This window comes from Saccostrea echinata, unplaced genomic scaffold (assembly GCF_033153115.1).
Source record: "Saccostrea echinata isolate AGI-Se365-2 ecotype Australia unplaced genomic scaffold, CSIRO_AGI_Sech_v1 ptg000009l, whole genome shotgun sequence".
In the NCBI taxonomy this organism is placed as follows: Eukaryota; Metazoa; Mollusca; class Bivalvia; order Ostreida; family Ostreidae; genus Saccostrea; species Saccostrea echinata.
Genome location: NW_026889758.1, coordinates 45,922,313 through 45,949,354, shown reverse-complemented (window position 1 = coordinate 45,949,354; position 27,042 = coordinate 45,922,313). Strand labels below are relative to the sequence as shown.

Sequence of the window (27,042 nt, the reverse complement as noted above, 5' to 3'; positions counted from 1 at the left end):
TATATTTGTTTAATATATATATATATATATATATATATATATATATATATATATATATATATATATATATATATATATATATATATATATATATATATATATATATATATATATATATATCATGTACATGTATCTGGACATGAAACATCAAAGAGATTAATGCTAGTAAATTGACCAAATGCTTCATTAGAGGGTTTACTAAGATTTAAATATGTTTGTTTCTTACTATTCCGTTTTTTACAACTAATGGACGTTGCGAGATTTAGAAAATTCCCATATATGCCATACATCATCTTTCAACTTATCACACAACACAGTAATGCTATAAAATGACACTTTACTGATCGGGTTTTGCGTGTTTGTTTGACATTATCAAAACGTATTAAGGAAGCTTTAAACACTAACAAAAAGTGCTTTTTGGGCTCGGAGAGAATTATATCATATAAAGGTGTGTATATTGAGACTATTTAATTCATTTTCACCATAAGGGTACCTGCCTCATTTCCGCAGGAAAAAATGTTCAAAGACAATGGACTATTCATGAACAGAAATCACTGTTGTTTACTTACAGTGGGAAAATCAATGGAAATAATAAATTTAATTACTTATTCTTGTTCTAATATAATGCTAAGAATATTTTAATCTATTATAAATTGTGTAATTAACAGTAAATAACCATTTTTTCTATCTTACTTCTAAGGGCAGATCACTCTTACTGCATAAAACTACCCTACAAGTAGAACTCTTTAGTGTGCAGTGTTTAGAGCTTCCTTAAAGATGAACAAGTCAGAATGTTAACGTTGAGGAATTTTAAGCTATAATGATTGTTTGGTTCAGGTGGATAAAAACAATACATTTTTAATTGCCCTGGGTCATTCTATCAAATTTAAAGATAATTGATGCACTAACTGCAGGTGTATGTACATCTGAACTACATATTTTAATTGCTAAATTCTGAAATTTGTATTTATATGTTGGATATACTCAGTAGTTATTACCAAACAACCCACACTCTTGTATGAAACTTTCCTTGTTAAAAATATTTTTTCTCCGTGAATAACATGGACCTTAAGATATGCTGTCCTGGCTGAAACCATGTTCATATATACGTGTACTTTGTGAAATGACTGATGTGTTCACGTCCTTACAAAACTTTTTTTTTTAATATTCTGTATTTTATTTCGTTTTTACGTAGTTTTCTTTTTTTTTTTTTAATTTCATAATCTTGTGTTTTGTTTTTTTTTTATTATTATTTTTCTATTTTTATTGAATTTGCTGTTCGTGTTAATTCTTTTTTTTAAATTTATAATTTCTTTTTTTATTTTGTAACTTCGATTATTATTTTATAATTTAGTTTTTTTTTTTTTTAAAGATTTGCTAAGTAACACATTAGTGATTTTTTTCCTGTAATTTTGTTTTGTTTTGGAAAGCTATTTAAGAATCCTATCTACACTGCACACCAAAGAGTTCTGATTCTGTGAAGTTTTTAAGCAGTTGGAGTCCCTAGATCTAGAATAAAAGAAATTGAAATATACAGTGTTTTAGTCATTTTTTTTTATCAATTCAAGCATTGTGGACACTTTAATAGGCCAAGATAAATTAATTTGAACACTTTATTTTCATGTAATTTCAACACATAAGTAAATAACAGTGATTTCTTTTCATCAATATCCCATTATCTTCTCTTATTCCTGGGGTTAAAAGCCAGGTACAGTAAAATATTTTCGCGGCGTAAATTTTTTGTGGTTTGAGGGGAAAAAAATATTGGTTAGTGGGGATCTGATTTCGTGAAGAAGAAGTGCTTAGTGTTATTTATTTGAAATTTTACATTTCATAGAGGTCCTGACTTCATGGCACTTCATGCCTTCAAAACAACGACCCCCCATCCCCAATATGATTTCACAGTATTCTATGATAAAAATGAAATAGATGAGCTCAATATATCCACCTTCATACAATTTAATTTTCTCAATGTCCAAAATGTATTTTGTTTTCTTGTAAAAAGGGTCCTTAAAACAACCAAAAACAAAACAAAACAAAACAAAAAACAAAAAAACAAAAAAAACAAAAAAAAACAAACAAACAAACAAACAAACAAAAACAAAAAATCCTTCAAGCATCTAGGGGAAAAAAATTCCGGAATGGTTATTAAACTTACTATGTATAGATACATGTAAGTAGCGTAAACTTACATTTGCTACGGAGTGTCCTGGAATACCAATATAGAATTTAGGGAGATTAAAGTTATTTCTCTCAATTTATTAAAAATTAATGTACAAATGAAAGTTGTAAATACATTATAAACAACAGAATTATGGTTCTTTATGGTCTCAAACAACATAAATATAAAATTGTAAATACAACATAGCAAATATTAACAATGTAAATGTTCAAAAGTTGAACCTAAAAAGAAATAATAAAGCGAATATTTAATAAAGCGGAATATCTTATAAAATAAAACTCAAAAAAAATTTGCAAGACAGAATAACAGCATATCATATACTATGGCGGTAAATTTAAATCGTCATTTTAAAAAGATATAACGAAATCGAGCTACAAGTTGACAAATCAAAATTCTTCGAAAACAGGACCAGTAGGAAGTTTGCAAACATGTCCACACGTTCATGGAATCTGGAAAGAAAAATTTCAAAATTTGAATTCGGTATAAAAGGCTTTATCTGCTCTACTTTGAAATATGTGACAAGTTTTAAATGTCCAAAATCTTCAAAATCTCTATAGACATTGCGGTGATGGAGGCTTAATTAACCCTCTACCTTCTTCCAAACACATGAGGGAAGGGGTGCAGTGTAAAATAAAATGAAGATGGAAAAGAAATGGACAGGAAGGTGATATTATATAAGCAAGGATGTGAGAGAAGGGGAAAAACATAAATGTTTTGTAACTGTCTGAAGAGCCATTACAAAGGCAGAAAGCGATTACAGTTAAAATGATTATTCAAGTCCTGTGAATTTTGATTTTTTTTTTTTATCCATTGGATATACCAGTATTTTATTGCACCAAAAACTGGATTTTTTCTCAAACAAAATCAAATGAGTGCAATCTTTTCTATTCTGTTTTTATTTTTATTTTGTTTATTTTTAATAACAACTTAAAAAAAGACTTTAATAGCAAATATTCGAACATTAATTTATGTAACATAAACAGATACACTGTAAATGGATTGGTTAAAATGCAATAATGTATATATATGTTTTGTAATTTAATTAACAATTCATACAAGGATATACATGTAATAAAAGTCAAGGTATTTTTTTTTAAAAGTGCATTCGATGGATCACGCAATCCTTAAGCGTTGATAATTCAAGTTCAGGAACGAAGTGAAAGGAATAGCCAGACCTGTCAAAAATCCTCATGTGCAGGGTTTTCCTTGAGGTAGACGGACTTAATAAATTGTAAGCTCTGACTAACAATTAAAGTACTCTCTACGCAGTCCCTGCTCTAAACACTGCATGAACAGTGAAGAGTTCTGATTGGTCTGCCCTAATTTGATGCAAGATAGAATAATCAGAAATCTAACTTAGATTTATGACATAATTTGTAATGTATTAAATTCTGAAAATTATATTAGACCAAATCAAAGTAACTGGATAAATTATTTGCATAAATTTTCCCAAATGTAGTAAACAGTGACTCGGTTCACTAATACTTCATTGTCTTTGATAATTTTTCCTGGAAATATTGTAGGTCGTGTACTCTATGTTGAAATGAACTGAATAAATGGATAAATTTGTTCATTCACTATCAAGGATTCTCAATGCATAACTTTCATAACGTTAATTTTACGTGATGCGAATTTTTAAAAAAAAAAAAAAAAAAAAAAAAAAAAAACTAACAAAAACCAAGGATCTACTGTAAAATGTACAGTTAATGAATTCCAGGAGTGTTTAATGGTATACTCAAAATCACAAACAATAAAGAATATTTTCTCTGCACTTCAGATCTGCGCCTGTGAGTTTGATCAGTGGTTGAGTGATCACACAGAGGCCAGGGCCTAAACGTAGGCTGTAACTATAACAGAATAGCAACTGTGAATTCCGATTTCCATTTTACTGTTTTCAGCGTTCAAATCGGAGGAAATCAACTACAACCTGATAAGGCCCTGAATTTTAAAGACTGTGTATCTAAGTAAACATTACATTTGCCTAGAAAAGGTAAACAGTGGAACTCTTCTGTATAAGGTGATCAGAAAAGGTTCATGGGGCAAAACTTATCGGGTGGAACTTGTGACAAAACTTTGAGAAGTTTCTACAACTGTCCAGAGAAGAATGAAAACCAAAGGTATCACTTTAATTTATTTGGTTAAAGTATATATTTGTGAAAGGAGCATTGTTATTTTTATCTAATATATGAACTCAGCAGTGATTCCATTTTTTTTCACGATAATAAACTTATCACGACATGACCTTCACATTGATCGGGTAGATGGAGTTGACATAGAAAAGGAAATTGTCTGAAGATGAATATAAGTTATAAGAATATCTTTATTTTTTAAAAAATATCTTTATATGATTTACTATGCTTGGTTGTTTAAAAGTGTGTCATGCGACATACTTCATTCAGCATTTACCATGATCACTGAATCATATTTTCTTAACTTCATAATCAGTTATTCCGAATCCATGAGCTCTTTTCGGAGAAGCTGACTAGTTTCTGAACTCTTAAAGTGATTCAACTGTCAAGGGCACATATGTTGACAATACTTTAAAATTCTAATACATCTGGCTTGTTGACAAACATATGTGTATGCTGGCCTAATGGAAGAAATCTGACAGTCCAACAGATTTAATGTTTTAAGGTTATTCTTACGAAAACTTTAAAAAAAAAATATATTCTAGACAACACAAAGATTATGCTTATTTTTTTTTTTTTACATTAAAATATGCAGATTCCAGTGGTAATGATTCCAAACAAAAATCTTTTTCTTCATTTGAATTATGTGTATGATGTAATGTGATATATATATTTTAAACAGAAGGATGAAAAAATATTAGAAGAGATTTTGATATTGTAGTAAAGTTACTATTTGTTATTCCATAAATCGACCCTTCTTAAAATCTTAGTCAGTAAGATCAGAGCTTAATTGACCCTTTATTATACCTCTACTGATTTTTCCCTATATAATATTAGATCATTAGATGTGACTAATTCCCTATAAATCGTTATGAATGGACTAATCCCCGTGCATTAGTCAAGTGAGCTAATCCCTGCATCAAAAGCTAATTCCCGGTTATCCGTAATCCTCTAAATTTTAAATTTACATCAGTATGATATGTGAATAGACTAATCCCTGTGTGTTAGTTCAGTGAGCTAATCCCTGCTATGAAATCACGTTATCTGAATCCTCTAAATTTTACGTTTGTGTCGGTATAATAAAACAGTTAAAAGTATATCATTGCGGGAGTTAGCAAGATTCCAGTTCCCCAAGGCCAGGACTATTTCCCTCGGCTTCGCCTCGGGAAATAGTCCTGGCCTTGGGGAACTGGAATCTTGCTAACTCCCTCAATGATATACTTTAACTGTATATTTTGGTACAGGGTCGTGTACCCTTTCAGTTGGGAATTTAAATTGAAAAAATGGCACACTTTGGAAATATTAATGACCTATGATATGTTCTACTGTAGAAATAAGACTTATATTGTAGGGTTATTTCCAATAACATCCTTATAATTCATCCTTATCCCACAATTTCGAATTTGTAATATAAATAGTACTGAAAAATTCAATCTGCTTCTCATTTGGGAATGTTTAGCTTAATTTTGGGGAAAAAAGTCAGTTTTCTATTGGGATAGGGTCCTTTTATTGTACTTGGATACAATGGAAGATTATTCTAATTTTTTGTACACTATACATTGACATCAGTGTGTGTGTGTGTTTTTTTTTATCTCTATATAAAAACACATTAGATACTCTCTGTTTCAGAATGTGCATTATTTTGATTTAGAATTGATTGTGTAATTTTTTTTCCTTGTTGTATACATAACATATAAATCTATTAATTGTTGCTTTCAATTGATGCTAATCGCCTGTGAGTTACTGAGTATCATTTATAGAATACATAGATTTTTAGCCAACAAAGCAGGGAAAACAGGTGACCTAAAGAGTTTAATTCATCTACCTGTATAAACTGAAAAATGAGTTCTGGCTTACAGGGAAGAGAGAGAATTGATTGATACTGTATATTGCACAATATATGATGGATTTTGTGCCTGTGAGCACATTTACCTTACAGCATATTTCCTCTAATTTTGTTGTTGTTGATTTCATATTTCCATTTCTATTTGTTTTCTCTGTGATAACTCTTTGAAAGTTAGGAGAGTTGATTTCTTGATCATTCTAAGGGAATGCAAATTTTGCCAAGCGAAAGGTCAGTAGCTAAGAAGGCCTAATATGCATGTAATTCTCGTGCAGCTGTCTTTGTGTCTGACTCTAAGGAGGCCTAATATGCATGTAATTCTCGTGCGGCTGTCTTAGTGTTTGACATCAGTGGGCGGGGACTATTGAAATTGACATGTGAGGCCTCGTGTAATTTAAATCTATTAGTCTACATTATTAAAATCTAAATTTACATTTTTATTTCAAAATGAAATGGAAGTATAAGGAATCACTGTCTAGTTAGTAGAGTATGCCAGGGCATCAACGATAGTTAGAAACGTGGGATAATTTATGCATAACGGGCTTCGCCCATTATGCAAATTATCCCACGTTTCCAACTATCGTTGATGCCCTGGCATACTCTACTAACTAGACAGTGATTCCTTAAGTATATCACCTACCAGATCTTGTATTGAAGATTACAAATCGAGTCATTTTATTAAAGATCTGTCTATTGCAGGACAGGGTGTATCCATGCATTTATCCATTATAAACAGAAGTCAGTTACTTTTCTTTTTTTATGAGCATTATTACATATAAACATGGTAAATGCAGTTGCATTTGGTCCAGTAAGCAACTTGGACACTTAAAAAAATGAGTAGATCTGCTGAAAAATTACCATTATAGCATATGAATTTCAGAATCACAGAAGTCTCAGAAAGAGTTTTTAAAATTCTTAGAGAAGGAATGGCTTATTTTCATATGAAATTGGCAGGGGAGATAACTTGAAATTTGAAGTCATTGGAGTTCACTGGCACAAAGCAGGGTTCAACATACATGTACTGTTAGTCTCAGACTAATGCACTTACAATTTCATTCAGACTAATAAAATCTGGGTTAATTAGTACGAACAGACCAATAAAAATTCCTGGTAAAATATGAATAACCATGATTCTCATCAACATTTGCTGGAAAACCCCAAATGTAATTACATGTCCTTGCTATGTACAATAAACATTGATGTTGCATCTTTGGATGGCCTTTTGAAAATAACTGTGAACTAGTAAAAGTAACTAAGCAGTAGTCCGGCTTGACTCATGCCCAGAAAAGTTAGTGTTGAACCCTGTAAAGGGGTTGAATTTGCCTGATCTTAAAATATGATGATCTTTTTTTTCTAAGAATTTATTGATTTCAACTGCTTTCTAGCTTTTTCTCTCATAAATATAATCAGGATCATACAATTTTATAGATCTTATTACCAATAGTTGAATGTTCATTTGATATGCTTGTAAGATATAATGAATTGGTGTACCTTTCAGGTTTTTTTTTGAAGGAAAAAAAGCATATATATTCGTACCTGTATTACAGTTTATTGATTTTAACACTTATTCATTTGAATGCACATTTGTCAAAAAAGTGAAAAAAATCTGTAAATATTTTATTTCTTAGAATGGATGTTAGATTTGCATACTTCAAGTATTTAGTAATAGTGTTTGCTTAATCTGTGTTTATTGTATCTTTAATACAAGTAGAGGACAACATTGGAAGGTAAATTATAACATTAATTATTTTAGGTACTTAAATATGTAGACATAATAGGTATATCAGGGGCATGTTTTATGAAAGAACTTATGACTAAGACCAAAAAGTTAGGTTGAATGTAAAATCTTTCAAAATGAAATATTCTGTGAAAAACTGATTGCTTAAAAATATCTTTCTTAAATTCTTTATTTAAAAGATAAAATCCATTTTCAAAATAAATGTAAATTAGAAAGTTATTCACAAAATTACATTTTGGTCTTAGTCGTAAGTTCTTTTGTAAAATGGAGCCCAGTATTATATAGTTAGACAGTACATATGTCTGTATGATGAAGTCATCTTTCTAAAAACTTCTTTATTTTATCTTAGTGTTGTACCGATAATCAGAAAACATCGATTGTCAATGAAAAAATGCTACCGATTCCAATGATCGATTATAATTTTTCATAATCGATCATCAGAAACATACTTCTAATACAATACATTCCGGAATTATCAATTTCTGGTTTAAAATTTATTTCTTCTTAATGAAAGAAAATGGCGTCTGCATCTGATACTAGCCAACAAGCATGGAGCAGAGGTGATTAAGAACCGAAATGTGCATATATAGAAAGTGTAAAAGAAGCAAAACAACAAAGAAAATAATATAATATATATTTTATATATTCATGTTAAAGAAATAATATGAAATAATTGTAATAGTCTGCTTTTTATATATAAAACTATGACATCCGATTATAATCGGTAAAATCGCATCGGAAACAGTAACCGATGATCGATTATGAAAATTAACCGATGTCCCATCACTATTTTATCTCATTTAAACAAAATTTATGTTTTAGAGAATTTTGAGAATGATTTCAGAACTCGAAATTTAACCAGAAAGGAGATGGGTGAACATGACGAGCGATAAGCCTATAGTGTGACAAACATGAAGATGAAAAATTAAATTTCAATTATATCAAAATTTTCCTTGATATTTCGTCTAACATTAAAATATACTTTACGTAAAATCTCTACAATTTACAAAAATCCCTCAAAGATTGAAATTATTTGCCTGTGAAATATTAGACACACACTAAAGCGGGCAAAAAGAGTCATTTTCGCATACTATAACACTATTTTTCGATATGAGTGGGTCTTCGCTCCACCTTTTTGAAAGTTAATCCTCAAAGTTTGCATAAAAATATACATTTTTTGGTTACCAAAAATATGGAGCAATGACCCACTATACCTTAAAAATATACTTTTATGACATAACATTCGCATCTTTTCGGGAAATACTTGAAGTCCATTAAATCAAGAGTCATATCACAAACATGATTTAAATGCCACTATTCATCAGGACTTGTGTAGTCTAGTGGTTAGCGTGCTAGTCTCGAAAGAAAATGATACTCAGGATTTTTATTGCTAGGGTTCGAACCCCACGAATACCACATTAATTTTTTTTTAATAAAAGAATAAATTTTGCCGAGAAAATTTTCCTCAGAAAAGTTTTGTTTATCACAATTTCATAAAATTCAATAATGAGAACTTTACTCTAAATATTAAATTCACAAACTGAACATTATTTTTATATTTCTGAAGCTATAGGCTTTCTGCACGCTATGTTCGCCCATCTCCTTTCCAATTATAGTGATAGACTAGAACTATAGCTGTATCAAGTTTAGGACTTGGGGTCAGGACACGAATTCCATTGGGACTGAGCATGCAGACACTAGTATTTTTGATCTTTCCTGTTTTATTTTCCTGTGAAAAGTACCAAATTTTTTTTTTCAATCAAATCAAGATAAAAATGATCGGGTGTGTAGTACATCTAATTTGATTAAAAAAAAACAAACAAAAACAAAACAAAATGCATACTAAGCTTTATAATATTTATCCCACTCAGGGCACTGACTAGTCAATTACAAAAAAAAAGTAAAATTGAAAAAAACAACTTTTGTGAAAAATGAAAAATCAAATTGCAATACATTTCAAGCTGCAGAACTTCCCCAATAGTTTAATTAAGGAGTAACTTTTAAACATCTGTTTACACACGTCTTAATTTTTATTAGTAATCATGTATGCAGTATGGTGTGAGGTTAGGAGGGTCAGCTATATTTATACCAGTTTGCAGATTTTATTATCATTTTTGTGGTAGCAGATTTGTTTAAAATTGTTTATCAAAACTGATCATAAAGATGACCATATTGAGAACCGGTAAGATGTTAGAAATTATATTCATAAACAATAATGACTGCAAGGTCAAGAGATATAGTGCCAATAAGATTCTTGGTTATTTAAATTTTCAGAACATATGGTAATAAGATGGGGTCATAATATAGATTTATTTTGCAATACGTACAATTCAGTTATGGATTTTGATGAGATCTTGTGTATAAATAGAGCTTTTATGTATCCAAGTCTACATAAAAAAGAGGGGGTTCATAAAATTTCATGAAGCATTTTATTCAAGACTTAGTCATGTGTGTAGCCTTTTAAATTTTCTAGGCAGGATTTCCAGCTAAAACTTCCCTGAAATTTAAGAAGCTTTAATGTCCTGGCAAGGTTTCTAGAAATTTAAAGGTATTGAAGTACACCTTGAAAAATAAACAAGGTGAACAAAACAGTCTACAAAGTGTAAAAATAATGAAGGGCTGCATATTTTATGGAATCTATTTTTTGCTTATAAATGTCATTGATTAATTGCTATTGTTTCAACAATGTAAGTAAATGTTTTACTTACTTATTGACAAATATTACTTAGATTTGCTCAAATGTTTAAAGTATTATATTTAAACAGATTAGGCCTTTTGAAAGAAATTTGTATTTAACCAGGCTATCCATTGTGTAGAGAGCTGTTGTTTGATAGCCATGTAACATGAATCCGCCCTCCCCTCCCCACAGAGGATATCCCAGGCTAGGTCACTTGACCCACTTCCACTCGTTCAATGCTAATATTAAATATTTGAACCTGTTGGGGAATAGAAGGTTAGGAATTATAATGTCTTGAGATTGTATTTGATTGGGTCTGAAGAACATCCTTTTCAAATATATAATATGCATCATTTCATAATATACTTGTTTGTTTAAAAGATGATTTCTTTTTATCAGAACATTTTGACTATTTTATCTGTGACATTGATCACTTGACATACATACATACATACAGTTACATTTTATATATATGTGATCTAGTTTTGTTGGCTTTGCCATTTAGGAAGACCTGATGTATATTGTTATAAGGAGTTTGTCTTTCAATTTAATGCATTTGTCATTGTGAAAAATGCATTGATATATGTTTGTCCTCATTTCATTTGGTCTAATTATACACAGAGAATAAACAGAAATTAAGATGTAAGCAAACTGACTGTAGGTGAGTTTTTGAAAAGAGATCCAGATATTTCGTTTCCAAATTGAATGTTTTGAGTATGGAAATTTTTTTCATAGGTAGAATTTAAAATTCTTTATTATTTCTAGTTATAATGTACTCTGTACAAGTCTTTTTGTTCTGAATTGAATCGAGTTTACATCTGAACTTTTCCAAGGTTTTGTACTTTCCCTGTTTATCAAATATTTTGCACTTGTAAAACATTTACTCAGTGGAAGCAGAGCTAGTGAGGAGAGATTTGATTGATAGAGCAAGTGCATCTTGTAAAATGAAAAATGCTTCTCAAAATACTGACAGGGAATTAATAATATTCAGTTAAGAATTAACAATATACTTCTAAAAACAATATGATATTGAAACAAAAAAAAAAAAAGCAGAAAAATACTACTTGGATGCAAGGTTAGGAGGTTAGGGTAGTAAGAATATTTTGATTGTTTCTAAAAGGAAAAGTTGTTCAAAACTTATGGATGTTTATATCACAGTAAACCTGAATGGACATCGATTATATCTAAATGTTCCTCTGTTTTACGGTTTTGACATGTTGACAATTCATATTTGACTTTGTATGTACCCTAATATTCTTTCCTGGATTTTTTTTTCGGTGTTAGGAGGAAAGAAAGGGAGATATAAATCATCTCTGATTTTATTACCTGAGCTACTTGGATTATTAAGGAAATATTTGTGTAGTTCAAATGAGAACAAAGGATTGTCCTGAACATCTGGAAGTCAGGGGTTACAAGTGTTATACACACAGAACAAATGTTTTTTAAGCTAACCTGGATGCAGGGTTTCCCTTTCGATGATGTTGTGTTGATATCCGAGATTAAAAATTTTGAGGTTGGTTCATGTGTTAACTTGCATGGAAGCCTCTAGGAATCCACATAGTCACTCTTGCTGAAATTAAAGACACTGGTTTATACATGTATAATGACCAGATTATCTTTGCATTTTTAATCCACTACCATGGAATCCAAATGTGACTATATGTTTCCTCTCTGTTAATCCGTCTGTCCCTTTGTCAGTCAGTATATCCCACTTGGGTTTTCTGGCCTTTTTTTTTTATTTATTTAAATACATGCTTGCAGACATTGAGGTGTATTTTGGTATGCCAGTCTGTCTGTTGAGTTGCAGATCAATCTGCATTTTGATGAATTTTTACGGAGTTATGGATTTAAGACTTTTGAAAGCCTTAATTTTTAAGGGGGGAATCAGACTACACATGTCAGTGGTGTGTATGTTTATTTGTCTTGAGAATGTGATGTTTATTTGTCTTGAGAATGACAGTGATACCTTGTATCAAATATTGTTTACATTAATTGAGTTCTTGAATTTGAAAAAAAAAATTGCATGACTATTATTCAATGAAGGCAATAAATTACCTTTGCACATTTATGAGTGCATCAACATCCTTGCTCATTTTTATAATCCCCCCCCCCAACTTGAAAAGTGGGGGGTGTATATAGTGATGGGGTGTCCATCCATACTTCCATTACACTTAGGGGTAGCCATTCCTTCACAACTCCACCTATACCACTGAATAAATTTAATGAGACTTTTACAGAATCATGATTACATAGTGCAGTTGTGCACCTATTTATGAAACCGGACAGACATTTCTGGTTACCAATACCAAAACATGGACACTGCCATTCTTTCTATAATACTGGGGGTACCCGTCTCTTATTAACACCTCCTCATACATTTATATCACTAAATAAAATTTAATGAGACTTTCACAGAATTCCAGGCCTTTCAAAATGTGCCGGTACCCGGTACTTTTACCCGGCTGAAATCATGATTGTACCGGCCAAAATATTCATTACAGAAAAATTTGATTACATATTTAATTGAAATCACTTCCACCAGGTACCTCCTATTTTTTGTAAAAGTACCACCTGTTTCTAATCTATTTGAAAGCCCTGAGAATTCTGATTAGTGCCATTGAGCATTTCCTATTTAACATTTCAATCTGAAAGATATTTGGGGTTTCCCATAGCAAATCATGGACTTTGCCATTATACTCATACGGGGAGTGGGAGGGGGGATATCATTTTGTGAGCTCAGTGCTTACAGTACCTCTAGTTTTAAAGGAGTACATGAATATGCACTAGATGTGGGTAGCTAAAATATAAATAAAACCCAAAAAACTATTCTTTAGGAAATATTTTTAGGGCAATGAAATAATCTGAAAGGAAGTTAACTGTTAGAATGACAAGTGTTAAAATAGTAGAAAATTCCTTGTGAAAAACATTTATGTGTAACTACTAGATCCAAAAAGTTTTTTGTAAACCCTATATGCAAAGTAGAACGACATTTGCATACACATAAATCAGTGATAGTTTGAATACATTTGATGGTAAAAAAAAAACTAATCTAATTTTTATCAACTGAATTATGAAAATATGTAAAGGATATCTGTATTGTGTGATTTTATATTGGCTTTATCCAACTTGTTGAAATGGTGTATCTTTGCCAGGCTTGTTGAGTGAATATATACCATTTCATTGAGTTGGATAAAACCAATATAAAATCACATAATTATAGATGATCTATTTATCTCATACAATTTTAGTTTTTAACAAACCTGTAGATATCTGCCCAAATTGATGATGCGTAAATTAATGATGTTGCCCTGTTGACATTGAAATGCCAAAAGAAAGTTATTTGTAGATACAAAATATGAATTCTTGGAATGATATCTGCTGCATCTTTTAAAACGTATGTGACAGTATCTGTTGGAGATTTATTTCACACAAACTTTTGACTGGAAGTTGTAATACTACAAGAATAAGGAACAAGGAATCATGAATTCTACTCTGATTCTGTGAACTGCGATAGTGCTACTTGTATATGTATGGTAAGTTATATGCTTGTAGTATAATGTAAGAAAACAGTGTTGAAAGTGGCTAGACTTTCCTGCATGGTCAAAGGAACTTAACTGATAGACCTAACCTAATGCTACTTATGAGAAAGATTTTGAGAAGTGGGGGAGAGGGGGTGTTATCATACATTATTGCAGTAGCCAGTAGGGTACATTGATAAAATTTGACATTTGTTATGCCGCGCCATGAATATGGCCGGGGAATATAGTGTTTGTCATGTCTGTCTTCCGTCCCTCCGTCTGTCACACTTTGCGTTTAGCTCTGTTCAAAGCTCAGTTTCTAAGAAACTATCCAAGATATTTTTATCAAACTTCATATGCTGATAGATACTGATGAAAGCTATTCAACTGCATCAATATTTTTTGACCTTGACCTTTCATTTGACCTTGACCTTTCATTTGACCTTGACCTCACTTTTCTTAGATTAGTGTTTAGCTCAGTTTTAAAGATACCATTCAAGGTAGTTTAATCAAACTTCATATGTTGATACATACTGATGTAAGCTATACTGCATCAACATTTTTTTGACCTTGACCTTTCCTTTGACCTTGACCTCACTTTTCTTAAATTAGTGTTTAGCTCAGTTTTAAAGATACCATTCAAGATAGTGTAATCAAACTTCATATGTTGATACATACTGATGTAAGCTATTCAACTGCATCAACATTTTTTGACCTTGACCTTTCATTTGACCTTGACCTCACTTTTCTTAAATTAGTGTTTAGCTCAGTTTTAAAGATACCATTCAAGATAGTGTAAACAAACTTCATATGTTGATACATACTGATGTAAGCTATTCAACTGCATCAACATTTTTGACCTTGATCATTCCTTTGACCTTGACCTCACTTTTCTTAAATTAGTGTTTAGCTCAGTTTTAAAGATACCATTCAAGACAGTGTAATCAAACTTCATATGTTGATACATACTGATGTAAGCTATTCAACTGCATCAACATTTTTTGACCTTGACCATTCCATTCCTTTGACCTTGACCTCACTTTTCTTAAATTAGTGTTTAAAGATACCATTCAAGATAGTGTAATCAAACTTCATATGTTGATACATACTGATGTAAGCTATTCAGCTGCATCAACATTTTTTTGACCTTGACCATTCCTTTGACCTTGACCTCACTTTTCTTAAATTAGTGTTTAGCTCAGTTTTAATTAAATAATTCAAGATATTTTTATCAAACTTCATTTGCTGATACATACTGATGAGAGCTTTTCAACTGCATCAATATTTTTTGACCTTGGCCTTTCCTTTGACCTTGACCTCACTTTTCTTAAATTAGTGTTTAGCTCAGTTTTAAAGATATTATTTAATACAGTGTTATCAAACTTCATATGTTAATACATACTGATGAGAGCTACCGGTATTAAACTGCATCAATATTTTTTGACCTTGACCATTCCTTTGACCTTGACCTCACTTTTCTTAAATTAGTGTCAAACTTCTTATGCTGATACATACTGATGTAAGCTATTCAACTGCATCAATATTTTTTTACCTTGACCTTTCCTTTTACCTTGACCTCACTTTTCTCAATTTGTGTTTAAATCAGTTTTATAGAAAACATTCATAATATTTTTATCAAACTATATATGCTAATACATACTGATGTAAACTTTTCAACTGCATCAACATTTTTTGACCTTGACCTTTCCTTTGACCTTAACTTCATTTATTTAAAATTAGTGTTTAGCTCAGTTTTAAATAAACCATTCAAAATATTTTTATCAAACTTAAATATGCTGATACATAGTTGTGAGAAGTATTCATCTGCATCACAAACATTTGGCCTTGAACTTTCCTGTGACCTTGACCTCACTTTTCTTAGATTTGCATTTTGCTTAATTTTAAAGAAACCATATAAGATATATTTATGTAAGTTTATGCACTTATACATAATTTGGCGAGAATTTATCATCTATATCCAACTTTTTAGTTTCAATTTTAAAGACACTATTATTCTCATCAAATTTCATACACTAATACAAATTTTCATGTTGCATTACTAATATACCCTTAGCGGGGCATTCATGTCCTATGGACATATTTCTATTTTGAGATATAATGAATCTCATCTTATTTTTAATGAACATTTTTGCTCATTATTATTTATTTAATAATACGCAAGAATTTTCACAAGAAGAATTTCAATAAATTTACATCTTGAAGCAAGGGATTGTGTCAAAACTGGAATTGCTATTGATAAAGCATACCAGTAGGTTTATCTAATGGGTAGTATCCGCCACACATATGAGAAAAATATCTGATCCTACTAGGGGTGGGTCAGTATATCAATAACATCGATTTTGTGTGAGGAAGATATGCATATTATATATAGAAACATCACAAAAAAAAAGATTTCTACTCATTTTTTCTTAGACTAATTAACATTTTGGGTTTAATATGTAAGATAAATATTCTAAATATAAATATTACAGTGTACTCAGTAATATGAAATACATAATAATTATTACCACTTATGGGCAAATTAAAAAACAATGACCAAACACATATTTATCAACCTACAATATAGGCAATGGGAATAAATTTCTATGTCTCTGACTCTCAGCATATCTATACTACTATATTAAAATAATAGACTCGAATTTTTGGCCTTTAATACCGATAAATCGGAAGAGTACTGTCTTTTGTTTTATATATTTTAAACATCATTGGTACTTGAAGATTACCAATTTGTTTTTATTTTTTCTCAATTAAGCTTCGCTAATTAATAATCAACGAAAATGCCTCAAAAAATTCCGGAAATCATCTGGATTTTTTGGATTTTAAAATCTTGCGCGTGCGCATTACATTCACGCTAAATCACGGTGTTCAAATCAGAGAAGACAAAAGTAATTTGTACTAAGTAGATATATATTTGTTATTTTATAATTTCTCTAATAAGAAATCATAAATATATATGAACAAAATATATAGCAAATTCGAGTCTATAATTTTAATATAGTAGTATAGATAAGAAATCATAGATACAATATATGAACAAAATATATAGCAAATTTCCAATGAAAATTTACACGTTTCTGAGTTTATCCATGCAAACGTGATATTGTGACCACGTGGGTAATCATTCTCCATCTCGGAGACACATTGATTATAATTATGTTATTTATGTCTCTGGCCATCTCAACATAGGCAAAAAGCTCATGATCGTAGAAGCAATATTAATGTAACTACCCGATTTTATTTTATCCTTCCTTTCTTTTATGCTTTTTTTGAGGGGAAAAGGGTGTGTGTGTGTGTTACAACTCAAGCTAGAATCACATTTTGGTGAAGTAGGCATTCTTTTTCCGCCAAAAATTACAATAACATTATTTTCATTTCTTAACTTTGAAATAAATCGAAATAATTAAATAACGTCAATATAACCGATATTTTCAATTTGAAATGTGTCTAAATGATTGCAACTTGAATTTGTTCGCCATGTCTACTATTACCTTCACTGCTGAGATTTATAACTTCACCTCCAAAAATTTCTTTAACTTTAAAAAAAAGTGGGTGAAATATGTAAATTATTGTTATTGATCTTCAGTATTATATAGAAGGGACAGCCTGTTCTAGGCTAGATCTTCAAAATATGTAAAGGTTGTCATGGTAACTACGCTTGATAGGTAGTCTGAAGTCAGCCCTTGCGACCCGTACAGTTCATTCTATCAATGCTGCTAAAATATCGATCGTTTGTAAAATATAGGGTGAGTTAACCATGCATTCTCATTGGCTGTCCCAAAATAAAGTCGGTCAAGGTCAGTAAACTTTAAAGTTTGCGCTAAACTCAGACTTTACTAAATATTTTGGAAAAATTTATGCTCTGAATAATTAAATAAGAAACATTTATTTTAAAATGTTTCTGATTACATTGTATGATTTCAATTAAAAAATGGAAATGATATTGTATGATCCAAAAAAAAGTTGTACCCCCCCCCCCCCCCAGGAAAAGACTTCATTATTGCAGCAAGAAGTACCTTCAAGTTCATACTTTCCTACTTAGGATACCCTTGCTTGGCTTATCTAAGATAATGATAATTTTTGTATCCCATATATTTTATACTTAGCATAAACAAAAGGCCCATGGGCCACGCCGCTCACTTGAGCAACTAATTTTAATGGTCAATTACTCTAATCCAAACAGCTTTAACAAATCAGAAATATCTGTACAAATTTAGTTTTTTATATTAAATTTTTGAAACATATTCTAACTTTTTTCTCCAAAGATTTTCATATGTAAAATTTACAGTAAATATTTTGTTCCCCCCTCTCCCATTGTGGTTGTACCCTATCATGACCCCTGTGATCGTCATCATCAAATTTGAATGTACATTATATGAATTTACATTTCAGAAAACCTCTCTGGTCAAATAGTTTTGGAAAAGAAAATTCATAAAAAAATTTCCTATAAATACTCCCATGGATACCCCTCCCCCATTGTGGCCTCACAGTACCCCAAAGGGTCATGAAAGGTCATGATAAGATTTAAACAAAATTGAGAATGCTTCCACATAAGTTTCAACATTCCTGGCCGAAAGGTTCTTGAGGAGAAGATTTTTAAAGATTTTCCCTATATATTACTATGTAAAATTTCAACCCCCCATTGAGGCCCCACCCTACCCCTTGGGGTCATGAATTTAACAATTTGAAATCTACACTACCCGAGGATGCTTCCACATTAGTTTCAACTTCCCCGGCCAAATGGTTCTTGAGAAGAATATTTTTAAAGATTTACCAAAAAATTTCAATATTTCTTAATTATCTCCCCTTGAAAAAAGGGCGTGGTAGCTCATTTTAACAATTTTGAATCTCCTTCACCCAAGGATGCTTTGTGCCAAGTTTGGTTGAAATTGGCCCAGTGGTTTGGAGAAGAAGTCGAAAATGTGAAAAGTTTACAGACAGACGGACAGACAGACGAACAGACTGACGACAGACAAAGTGTGATCAGAAAAGCTTACTTGAGCTTTCAGCTCAGGTGAGCTAAAAAGTAAAACACATTACATTTGTTGAATCATAAAAGATGAAAAAAAAAAACTTTCAAATTGGTTACTATTTATTTCGAATTTTCAATAACTATAACAGGTTTAAACACAACTGAAGCTAACATATTGTTTCCAAAAATCGAATCAAAATTATTCAAAAACCGAGGTTTGGGTTTTAATCGAATCGATTCAAAATATTACTAATTCAAGGATATTACATTAATTTTTATCAAAACAGACAGTCATGAGAGCATTTTCTTATATCATATATTTGATAAAGTACATTTGATATTCTTAATTTTTATTATGATCTCTTGAACAACCAGTATGTTTTTTTTTGTTTTTTGTTTTTGTTTTTTGTTTTTTTTGGAAAGGGGGGGGGGGGGTATTTGCAAGATAATCTGTTCTGCTTCACATCTGCTAAATTGCGTAGAAATACCAGTATAGCCCATTTGTCCATTTTCATTTCTACTTTTACAGATTATATACATGTCTATAACCTGTGTATATATAAAGTATATGTAGTAGCAGTGCTTAATAACTCTTTTATTGTTGAGGTCATATTTTGAACAAGTTGAGACCTGCAGTGTTAAAATTGTTACAAAATTTATTACACCTTTAGTTTAATAACTGATTGTGTAAAAATACCAGCTTAGCACATTTCTTCATTTTCATTACCTTGCTTGATATGTATCAGCAGTGCTTTAAACTCTTTGTTGTCATATTTTCAATAAATATCCATAATTTCTTTTATTAAATTTGTTTGGAAAGGTGAAATTTATGTAAGCTCCGACATGATTCAAACTCATGACTTGATTTATAGCTGAACTTGGGTCCAAACCCATTCTGCGCTACGCCGTTACGCACCAATTTTAAGAACAAAAAAAAAACAAAAAACAGAATTATATTCGCATTCATTGTTTATTTCAAAAGTACCTTACAATATGAATGTGTCGATGTATCTATTTTGTAAATGTCCGATATGCACATGGATGCATTCATAACGATGTCAACCCGTGCACGCACGGGTCAAAGTCTAGTGTCTTTAGATAATGTCAAAATACGACCAAATATCTCATTGATATCTCAATTCACAAAAAAGTTATACCCAAAAATGATGCTAAAAATTATGTCAGGAGTGCAACACCTTTTTGTGACATTTTGAAATAAGGTCTGTGAAATAAATAATAATGATTTATGTTAGAAATAAGGACTTTCCTGATAATATTCAAAGTATTGAGCTTAATTAAATGTACACTTTAGCAACTTTTGTTTGACCAAGTTGTGTTCATGGCTGCATGATGTTGAAAAAATTGTTGTACCATGTCGAGTGCAACAGAAAAAAAAATGTAGTGTTGCCAAAAAAACCCATCTATTTTAAAAATCTGCAAGACAATTAAGTCAAAAAAGAATTTTCAAAGTGTAAAACAATAACTGATATACAATTTAAAACTTAAAAATGTTATATAAAACACAAGCAGCATTAATGAGAGTCAAGTATCTGTCCATACCCACTAATATCAGGAGTGCAACATTTGATGTGTTGCTCCCCAACATGAAAATAAAAACTTTTATCAGTGTATGATTCTCAGATTTTTATTTTGGAAATTAAAGACACAAAGAACATTTTTACCAAATAGATTTATCAATTACAGGGTCTAGCTGTGTTTCAGATGTATATTTCTATGGTCAGGATCATGTGCAACATATTTTTTTTAAAGATTCAAGTTACTGAATGTAAACATAAATTGGAGTTTTCAAATTTAGCGCAATCACTTGGAAACAAGTGGTTGGCGTAATCATGAATTAGCGCTACACACGTCCTCGCCGTTTATTGTATTTATAAATGATTTATCAACGGTATTCATGAATTAGCATATTGTAGTCTGCGCTAAAGCCGCTAAAATATGAAGCCCGCTTTTTAAAGTACACATACCGTATATGATGAAAAGACTTCTATATTCATGCTAGGAAATATTCTTCAATTAATAATGATCTATTTGAATAATTCAGTACTAAATTATTGACAGTTTTATTATTAAAATCCTTCTCTTTATCAATTTTATCAATTCAGATGTGTTTTTATCTTTTCTTTGATTTTTTTCATGAATGTAAAAAAAAAAAACACACTGAAAAATTGTTATAAAAATCAAGTAATTCCACCTCAACCTCGCTGAAACAACAGAACAAGTTCTGGTGTCATTTTTTTCTCACTTCTACTTTAAAGACTCCCAGGTTCTTGGTCAGTAGTGCAACAAATATACATGTTAGAATTATTGCTGATCAAATATGAATAAACATAAAGAAAAAAATTGATGAGTAGAATGTTTCTGGTTGACCCCAGTTACTTACAGTGTTTGTCCTGTGAAGGAAAATATACTATAAAATATATTTTATCTTGTAAATATATATTTTAGCTAGTTTTTTGACATAAATAGGGAATAATTCAAAATATACAGCCAAGTTTAAATACTTTCTTGTGTTTTAATTATGAGGTATTGGACTATAAATATTGCACAATTTCGTTACCTTTTGATGTTGCCAACACTTTATGAATTTTTGTGTTCTTTGGTTTTAATTTTTAATTTTACTGCAGGCAGGAGTGCAAAAAACTGTTTTATAATTATCAGTGATCTTCATCAATCTTTAATACTATTATAATACTATTATAATAATAAATTGAAAAAAAATGTTTGATACTATTTGATTTTCAAAACATTATGTCTATCAGATAAATACAGACATTTTACAGTCAACTCAGAGAATAGTTTTCATCACAACACATATTTTTTAATACAATGTATATATGAAAAACTTGCCATAAATGATGAAAAAATATCAAAATGACAAACTGATTTACAAATTTAGAATGGGTTATTGTGTGATATAATTTTTAAAACAATGCTAAATAAAATTCATATCTGACAGATGTTAGGAGTGCAACACAATAATGTAAAATAGGGTCACTTCAAAATCTAGTATTTTTTGTAAGAAGACTTGTTTATCAAAATTCTTTTTTGCTTTAGATTTAAAGAATTGACTTAAATGGACAAAAAAGTGATTTTTGCGGAATTTTTGTTGTTTCATATTTCTTTCATATTAAAAGTTTTCAAACCAGAATTTAAAAAATAATGTAAAATAACAATCAAAACGCTGATTTTTTTTCAACATATACAAGAGAAGAAACTCAATCAAGGATTAGAACTAATTATTTATATATCTGATACCATTTTGAAGCATAAAAACTATACATTTTTTTTTTATTATATATTTTAGAAAAGTCTCTTTGGATGTAGTGATTGATATTTTCTTTTAAAAATAAATTTCTTAATAAAAATTTTGAAACTTTTTTTATTGATTTGTTTCTTCTATCGAAACTTCGGGAATTTTAACTAGAATGCATGTAAAATATGATTATATAAGTGAAAAATATGGGTAGTTGAATTTTTTTAAAAAATCAATTTGGTGGTTATTATTTTTGAATTCACCCTTGTGTGAAATAATTTTGTTTTACAACAGATATACAGCTTAGAACTATGAATAAATTATTTTTATTTGTGAAGAAATGTTTTGTTCATTTTAATACAAAAAGAAGATTTTATAACCAATTAAAAATATTGACAGTGTGATAAATATTGTATTGTGGCTCAAATATTGTGATACACACCAATATTAAAAAGTATTGTTGCAGCCCTAGATCCTACATCATGTACATCTTCAGGTTATTAAGTTGATATCCGTCAACCGGAAGCTTTATTCCATATGTTCTAAAATGCAATATTTTGGTAATCCATGTGACTGGGACTAAAAGACTTCTCAATCTTATTTTTTAAACACCCAATTTTATGTTTTAACGCCCCCAAAATTTACCTAATTCGAGATCAATAACATACCGCCTGTCAATCATTAAAAAAACAATAGCTACTGATTTGATTGACAGGCCAGCTACCTGTGTTACCTGATAATCTGAATTTGCATGTTTTGGAAACAATTACCTGGTCACGCATAAAACGCTTTCATGTACCGCATGAATAATCGCTTTGTATGTATTGGCCTACACTTTGGTAAAAAAAATTCAAATCGCTTTATTATTGTTTGGTAATTATATCATAAAAAACAATCGAGAGTAGATAATTAAACATTGACTTTATGATTTTTTTTTTTTTTCAATTTGTTTGGCACTTGTAAACGATATGACGTCCAACATAACTCAACTGTAGAACTTTCCGAAGAAAAACTATAATAGCGAATATTCGAGGTTTTGTTTTAAATTGCAATTTGGAAATGTTGTTCTAATTTCAGCAAAAATTGTTATTAAAGACAAACAAATTATAAAATACAAATCAATCCACACCATTCGGTGGAAGAAATGTCACAATCATTGTTTGAATTTCCTCTAACATATATATTCGCAATTGAAAAGGATGAAGATAACGAACAGTTTAAAAAAAAAAAGTCTACACACAATACATATCGGTGAACAGGGCATAAAAACATGGACCCCGGAAATTGCAGTTGTGAATACTTTGGACATGATTGTTGGCCAGAAAAATAAAATCTGACTGGCTATGGTACATGTCGCATTGTCCACACGATAAATGAAATCTCTTTATTTCAATATTTACACTTATTCAATGATGATTTCTTTTACGGATGATTAAAAAATATTGATATGATTGCTTTGTAGTTTTCATTTGTGATTTTATTTTTATTTTACTTTTTTTTTTTTCTTAAAAAAAGATATTTCTTTATAATTTTTTTTCCTTCAAAAGATATCAATGAAAACGTTAACCAATTCTATATATTAAAGTATATAAATTATTTACAATAAAATATTTACAATAGTTTCTATCAAAATTAGACAAAAACGCGTAATGTTAACCCTGATTACCAAAGACAGACTTCCTGTGTACTACGTGTATAGGGATTTTTGACATCTTGAGTATTGGGGCTCTCCAGGTAAATAACACCAGTACAACTAAGACCACTCCCTCTCCTCAGGTAACCGTACGGTAAAAAATTGGGTTTTTGAATTCTATAACTAATAGATATACTGTACAATTTTGACTGTTGTTTGGTGTTGTGTAAGTTTTACCAGATTTAGGTTTTTATAATGTCTCAGGTTTAATCTCATGAGACAAAGTTCAGTGAGATTACCTTAAATCATAAAACTCGAACCATCTGTTGAGCCGTGCCCATGGACTATTTTTTAGGCTTGCACTTATCTCATATGGGATGACTGCAAGGCCCAAGGGCAGAAAATTATGATCTTGATTTGTAGAAATTCAGAATTTGTTGGTATTTTAGGAATGACTCTAATTCTTGGCCAAATTATTCGAGTATAACCTGGTTTGGGTCAGTTTATGCTTTATAATCCACTAAGCGGATTATAAAACAGTGTAAACTATCCGCTAAGCGGATTATAAAACAGTGTAAACTGACCCAAACCATTAAATAACTATGGGTGTAAAATTTCGTTGCTTTTTATTAGTTCAAATTTGCCGCTCAGTAATACAACCATAGTAACGGAAGTAACGGAAGTGATGGGAAGCGAGGGGAGGTAAAAACTGATACATAGGCTTAGCAGCCTTGTTGTTTGTTTACATGTGGTAAGATCGAATTATTGTTTGAAGTTAAAGGTACATTTATTAAATCTGGAATTTTCCATGAATCCCGAGGACTGGAGATGAGAGGATTGTATGGATACAGATGATTCAGCTGGTTGTCAAGGGGTGTGTGTCCCCATACCAAACCAGGTTATACAGAAATAATTTGTGTTCCTTTTTGGATATTAACCAATCAGAGGCTAGAATACAAACAAAATTTAATTATTATGAATTATTTCTCATTGTGCATTTCTCGTCGAAGGGAGGCACAACTGAATTTTTACCTCAGACATACACCATAAGTTTTCTTCTTTTCTTTTTTTGAAATGTGATTTTACTGGTGGAAAGGATATAAAGTGAAATGTAAATCATGAACTATGTTATATTGCCTTACTTTGGATTTTTGCAGATTACATCATGATAATATTAAGATTTCCTATGTTTTTACTTCAAGAAGATGATTTTCATACAAAACTAACTTTGGCAGACCTTTCTTTTCATGTTTTAATTGCCATGAATTTTAGAAAATCAAAGTACATTCATGTCATATGGATTGGGTTTCCTTTTCAATTTTGTCAAAGCTTCTTATGTTTTAAAATCAAGTGCAGGGCCACATCAATCAGGTAATTTGAAAGTTCAAAATTGGTTTTCAACTTAAAAAAAAAAAATCAACAAACTCTACACCATTTGATATTTGACAATTAATAGAGGCAGATCCAGGAATTTTAGTTGGGGGGGATAATTTTCAGAGAACTGGGGTCTGGGGGCTGCCTTTAGGTCCCCAGTGGGTCCAGAGCAATTTAAGCCCTTGTGGAGCACAGGTGATGAACCCCGGAATTTCCTGAATTTTAGAGATTTTATGAGTGAAAGATAGCCTTAAAATTATACTCCATAGCAAAGATTTTCAGAAAATTTTAGCAGAAAAAATTCCATGTAGAAAAAGATTTTCAAGATAGAAGACCTTATTGTGCAAATGATGAAAATATTTATTTAAAAATTGCACTGGTTTTGTTTATGTAATTTAGTCATATTTCTTTAATTTCCTACAACAGCCTATCAAAGTATTTCATACCCGAAAAATTTCAAGACATTTCACATTCTTAATTGCCTTCATCAGCGGTTTCTAAAGTTAGCAAAAGCATAGAATGATATATTTTTAAAAAAGTCTTAGACAAGTGACTACTTCAGTAATCAAATATCTCAAGAATGATAGTTTAACTACCCTTTATTTGTTTTTTCCTTTTATTTATAAATAAGTAACTCTAAATACATGTGTTTCCTAATTTTTGGAAATTTTAGGGGGGAGGGGGGTAACCTCCCTCTTTCTTAATCTGCCAGTGATTAACTTATACAGTAAGTTAGGGAAATCAGTAGAGTTTGACTCTTGATAGGTCAAACCTAGGACTTCAAAACAGGAAGTGGCTGTTTTAGAACCAGATGCATGGCATTCATTGTGAAAATATCTAGAGATCTTTTGAAAGAGACCTTAAAAACTTAGTCCCATGTTATAGCAAACATCCACTTTGGGTTCTTTTTAAGCAGCTAGTACTAGCTAGGGTATCCCCAAACATGTGACTACTCACTTTTAGAAAATTTTAAATATTCTTTTGCCAATATGCTAATATACTGATGACACCAATGTAAAAATAATTTCTGTGCTGAGTATTCGAGAGTATCAAAAGAGGAGGAAGGAGAGAATCATTAATTTAAAAATTGTGACTCTTCCATCATGAATATTGATAGAAAATATGCCTGGGGGAAAACAGTTTTACTTGACAGCAAGTGTCTGCTTTTCCCTTTCCTAAATGCATCAGAGAGTGACAATTCTTGTTTTATTTCAATCAATAATACATGTAATTAAATAAATTTAAGAAACAAAATCTTTTGATCAGCAGAGGTAAACATATCTGTATCATCTGATAAAACAGGCTATTATACATATACATATAATTTCAATATAAATTTTGCTAAAATACACATGTACTTTCCATAAAAGTGGCAAGCCGGGTGGTGGATCAAAGACTTGAACAAACTTGGCTTGATTCATAATAAGCATCTCTAGATTATTACTTACATGTTAATTTGTAGGAAAAATTCCTGAGTCAGGAATATCCATAGGTTATCTGAAAAACTGTCTAGCTTGTCCAATGAATTCAACACAGCATTATGCATGTTTCCCCCCTCTCCATATGGAATACTGGGAGGATTAAATACACTTGGGGGGAGACATTTCATGTCAGTCCCCCCAAGTATTTACCTAAAAAACAAACTTTATCTGAACAACAACCACTCATTGACTGTGCAATTCAT

The 27,042-nt window shown here is 30.7% G+C and overlaps 2 protein-coding genes and 1 long non-coding RNA gene across 4 annotated transcripts in view; 1 reads left to right on the top strand and 2 right to left on the bottom strand.

The window, feature by feature from the left end:
* LOC133183817 (galactose mutarotase-like) overlaps positions 1 to 27,042 on the bottom strand; it is an 82,842-nt gene that overhangs the window by 35,205 nt on the left and 20,595 nt on the right. The window lies entirely within an intron of this gene.
* On the bottom strand, positions 2,072 to 27,023 carry LOC133182901 (uncharacterized). The gene is made up of 3 exons (XR_009720562.1): positions 26,807 to 27,023; positions 12,022 to 12,139; positions 2,072 to 2,631 (listed from the first exon to the last, which is right to left on the bottom strand). It is a non-coding gene; the product is annotated as an uncharacterized LOC133182901 (long non-coding RNA).
* LOC133182900 (zinc finger protein 62 homolog) overlaps positions 4,177 to 27,042 on the top strand; it is a 30,596-nt gene continuing 7,730 nt past the window's right edge. Inside the window, exon 1 of one of the 2 annotated variants that reach the window (XM_061317750.1) lies at positions 4,177 to 4,299. Coding sequence is in view for 1 of the 2 variants with exons in the window: in XM_061317749.1 (XP_061173733.1) it covers positions 10,547 to 10,579 (33 nt within the window). In the remaining variant the exon portion in view is untranslated. Of the gene's footprint in view, positions 4,300 to 10,225; positions 10,580 to 27,042 lie in introns of those variants that run through there. The other variant, XM_061317749.1, reaches the window with a different exon arrangement.